The sequence below is a fragment of the Ostrea edulis genome, chromosome 1 (genome assembly GCF_947568905.1).
Source record: "Ostrea edulis chromosome 1, xbOstEdul1.1, whole genome shotgun sequence".
NCBI classification, from domain to species: domain Eukaryota; kingdom Metazoa; phylum Mollusca; class Bivalvia; order Ostreida; family Ostreidae; genus Ostrea; species Ostrea edulis.
Window position 1 is genome coordinate 67501183 of NC_079164.1, and position 4051 is coordinate 67505233.

General features: G+C 35.2%; 1 protein-coding gene across 1 annotated transcript; it reads right to left on the reverse strand.

Moving 5' to 3' along the window:
* Window positions 1-1382: 1382 nt before the first annotated feature.
* On the reverse strand, window positions 1383-2577 carry LOC125646440 (uncharacterized). The gene is made up of 5 exons (XM_048872736.2): window positions 2320-2577; window positions 2174-2239; window positions 1972-2067; window positions 1719-1778; window positions 1383-1508 (listed from the first exon to the last, which is right to left on the reverse strand). Exons 1-5 carry the CDS (start codon window positions 2572-2574, stop codon window positions 1419-1421), a joined length of 567 nt encoding a protein of 188 aa, XP_048728693.2. The 5' UTR covers window positions 2575-2577; the 3' UTR covers window positions 1383-1418.
* Window positions 2578-4051: the final 1474 nt, after the last annotated feature.

Genomic DNA, 4051 nt, shown 5'->3' on the forward strand with positions numbered 1-4051 from the left:
TCAGGTGAGCGATGTGGCCCATGGGCCTCTTGTTTCATAAATGCCTTGCAAATTCGGGGGAGGGGGGGGGGGTCCGGACCCTCCAACCCTCTCTTTAGATCTGCGCATGACTAATTTTAAATGAAATGCCACACATTTTGACCAATGCATAGCATTGCAGATACAGCAGTGAGGGTGAGGGTTCTTCATCATGCCAACGCGGAACGTGACCTCCACTTTTAAGGTTATAACCGAAAACCCCCATCACATGTATACATTACATTTACTGCAGATATATGGGAAAACCAAAATGTTATTTTGATGTGTTCTTCTTTACTTACTGAAATATCGGTTTACATGCTAATCAACTGTCAGTGGAAGATTTAGAAGGCAAGTAACGAGGGTTGTAACTCCTCTTTAATTGGACATGTTTGGCCCTTCAACAAACCCCACCCAAACCTTTGGACGAAAGAGATACAAAATTCGGTCACAGTCCCGTCTTTCAAAAACTGGATCAGCTACTGATTGTAATATTTTCTTAAGGAAGTATGCTACACCAGAGAAATTTGATATGGATGAAAAGAAGATCTGTATAATAATATTTTGAAATGGAAAATTTACTTTATTGAGTCAAAAACGCAGTTTTTACTAAAAAATAATCGGGGGTGGGAATAAAACCCTTCCTGGGCTCAAACGTACGATCTACAGACGTTAACCTACTGAGCTACCCAGCTAGGCAATGAAATTTAAAAAGAGTATAGAGATAGTGTTGATATTTATAATTTCATTCACGTTTTAAAAGGAAGTTAGAAATGTCGGCAGTTATCTGGAAGAGAACACCGGATACACCTTTTTATTGTTTGGTACTTCTAGTTCTTCATCTTTTCGAAAATAGAAATTGACATTGATACTCGAACAGCATATTCACTAAAGCAGTTGGTTAATTAAAAATGTCATCATGCAACCTCCAGCGAATATGCATATGCGCACTGCAGTTTTCATTCTGTCTGTGACAATCCATTGAATAAACAGACATGTTCACAACCGACTGGAGCAACTTTTAACAGAGATTTGTAATGGTTGCTGCGCTTTGTTCAAAAGAGCTGATAATCCCAGGAGGATCTGCAGGGTCATCACACTCACTGCAGTTATGAATAATACTAGAATCCCATAAGCAGTTGTCTTCATTCATTGGTTTACGGACCCCTCTTTATTTGAAAGATTGACATGCGGAATCATATTCTTACTTCATAGATATCCCCTCCGATGAGAAATCTCATATACGAGACATGTAGGAATTAATCTACAAAATTCATTTTGAGTTCGTTTATTATGCATTAATTACTTCAAACATTTAAAAGAACTTTTTACTCTAAGATACATAATTAACATCATATTTCGCCGTTCGTTTTGTGGAAATTGCATTAGAGATTTCCTTGTTATCTCCCAAACAATCGGAAAAATAACAACATGGCTCGTCTCTCTTTCTTTGTCTTTTTCTCCTGGTTCTTCTGTTCCTTTCCTTTCTTCTAAAATGAGGAATGATAAACAAATAGATTGATATTTTCATAAAAATAATATCCTATATTCTGTAAAATGTTTCATTTTACTGGGTTAATTTGTTAAAGGTTATATACATTTTTAACATTTGATTTATTTTACACACATTTCATGTACATACGAATAACATGAAGGTAAAGAAATTTAGCATAATTTAATAGATACAAATATGTACTCACATTCTTAGGAGTAAATGGGTTAAGCCAAGACCACCGTTTTAAAAGATTGGAACTGTTCTGCTGAAAACAAAGAAAAATGTAGAATTTCAAAATAAATGCCAGAAAACTGTATATTTGTAGACTTTCAGAATAAAACCAAAATCGTGGGGGAAAGGGGGGGGGGGGGAGGAGGAGGGAGGATTTGGTTAGACTATTGTAGACCATCTGGTTATTCATATAAGATGTAATTATCATTCATTAAACAGTACTTTACCTTCTTATCGGCTGACAGAAAATTGCTCAATGTTCCAACCTCGTCTCTCGGCATTTTACTTTCTTTGCTGCTTTTTTGGGTGTTGTCTTCTTGATTCTGTAATGCAAGTTTGGAATAGAAAAGTATTAAAGGCATAATGTGCAAAGATAATGGCACAATTTATTCCGAATTACATGGTATACATTTTGTCGGCAATTTTTACCTTTAATAAAAGTCCTTCCAGAATTAAAGGACTTGTCATCAGTCTAATGTAAGGGTTTTCATTTTCCTGAAATAGACAGAAACGTTATAGAAAAAAAATTCATTGTGTGTCTACAAAATCAAGATGAATAAACACAAGATATTTACCTCCTCGTCATTTTCTCCATCCACGTGGTCATACTGTGTTATTCTCTGACTCTCTTGAATAGTCTCCTTCATGTCTTCCGTCTTAATGACCACGCCTTCCGTCTCTTCTATGCCTTCTACATTAAATGTCCCTTCCATGCAATCCTCTTTACTGGTCCCTTCCTTGCCCTCCTTTTTACTGATATTTTCTTTGTCTTTAACGATCTTTTCCATTTCTTCCTCGTTAATGCTCTTTTCCACAATGGTCTCTTCCATGCATTCCTCCTGAAATTCAAAACGAAGTATTAACTTACATTTCATCTTATCAATTGTAGTGATAAACATTTCCTCATGAATACGCTGCAAGTTGTGAACAATATTAATCTTCATAAATATAGTATATCTATTTTAACGACTGGGAATTCCCACAGAAATGAAATAAGAATGTAAGTATCAAGAAATTTCGGTTTTGAAAATACTTGAATGTATGAACTGCAAGGATTTATACACGGGCATTATTCTTATAAAGTATGTTGATGTGAACCATTGCAGTTCATACCCTCATGTACAATGTATTATGGATGTTAGCGTAATGTCACTTACAACCAGATCTAATTGGGGTTGAAATTGAACCCTACTCCATTCTCTACTGAAGTAGTAATGCACTGCATCATCTGGGGCAAATGGCTGAAATTTCAATTTTAAAATCAAGTCATAGTTAATATTAAGTAAATGCAATGTTGGAATAAGGTGTACTCTCAACCGATATACATGAACTATATATTTGTGAAACTTGCAGAACATATGAAATGTCATTTCTGTGTACCTCCAGATACCGCAGTTTTCTTCCAAGCCACTGGACAAATTCTCTTCCATCTTTAAATTCTGGCTTGGTACCTTCTTCCCAGAATTTTTCATCTTTATTCATTGTTTCTTCTATACATTCATCTTCTAGATCTACATCTTCCTCCACTTTTTCCTGCAAAATTATTACACAAATTACAACTGCACGCAGACACTTTATCAATTTAAAATTGTTCACCTATACAATAAAAAGAGTATTTCACTATTTGAAATGTGTAAAAGAATATTTCACTATTTGAAATGTGTAAAAGAATCTGCTGATGAGGCTGAACTTTAAAAAAAAAAAAAAAAAAACTACATTAATTAAGTGGGAGAGGGATTGAGTTTTATTTGGAAAAATTCTAAACAAGTCTGTCACAAAGTGGCAAAATAAGTGAATTGTGTTTTTAAAGCTAGTAAAGCATCAATGAATATTTCTCTATACGTGTTTTTTATGATAAATGAATGTTTCTCTGGATTTTGATTCAAGTATATTTCATAATTAAAAAAAACAACTTGCATTTAAAGATTCCAATCCAGGGTGATATATCTCTTTGCTCCAACTTCGAAAGAAATAGTAGTGGACTCTATCATCGGGTTCAAATGTCTGAAATGATACACATACATCTGCAATTCCAAAATCTGTTTTCATTGGCTCAATAGTTGGTTGGTTGCTTGTCTGTTTGTTTTACGTCCCATCGAGAATTTTTCTTTGAAATACCACCAGTTTAGACCTATTGCTTAGCGGCTGCTGTCTTAGCAGTGAGAGTTTTTTAACGTACCGAACGCTTGCCGCCGACGCTAGACCTCCGTTTTTAAGGTCATACCCGAAAGACCCGAGATTCTCGCATCTAAACTCTGAGCGTTTGGTGAAAGAGCAATATAGGTCCTAACTACCTATGTTTACGTT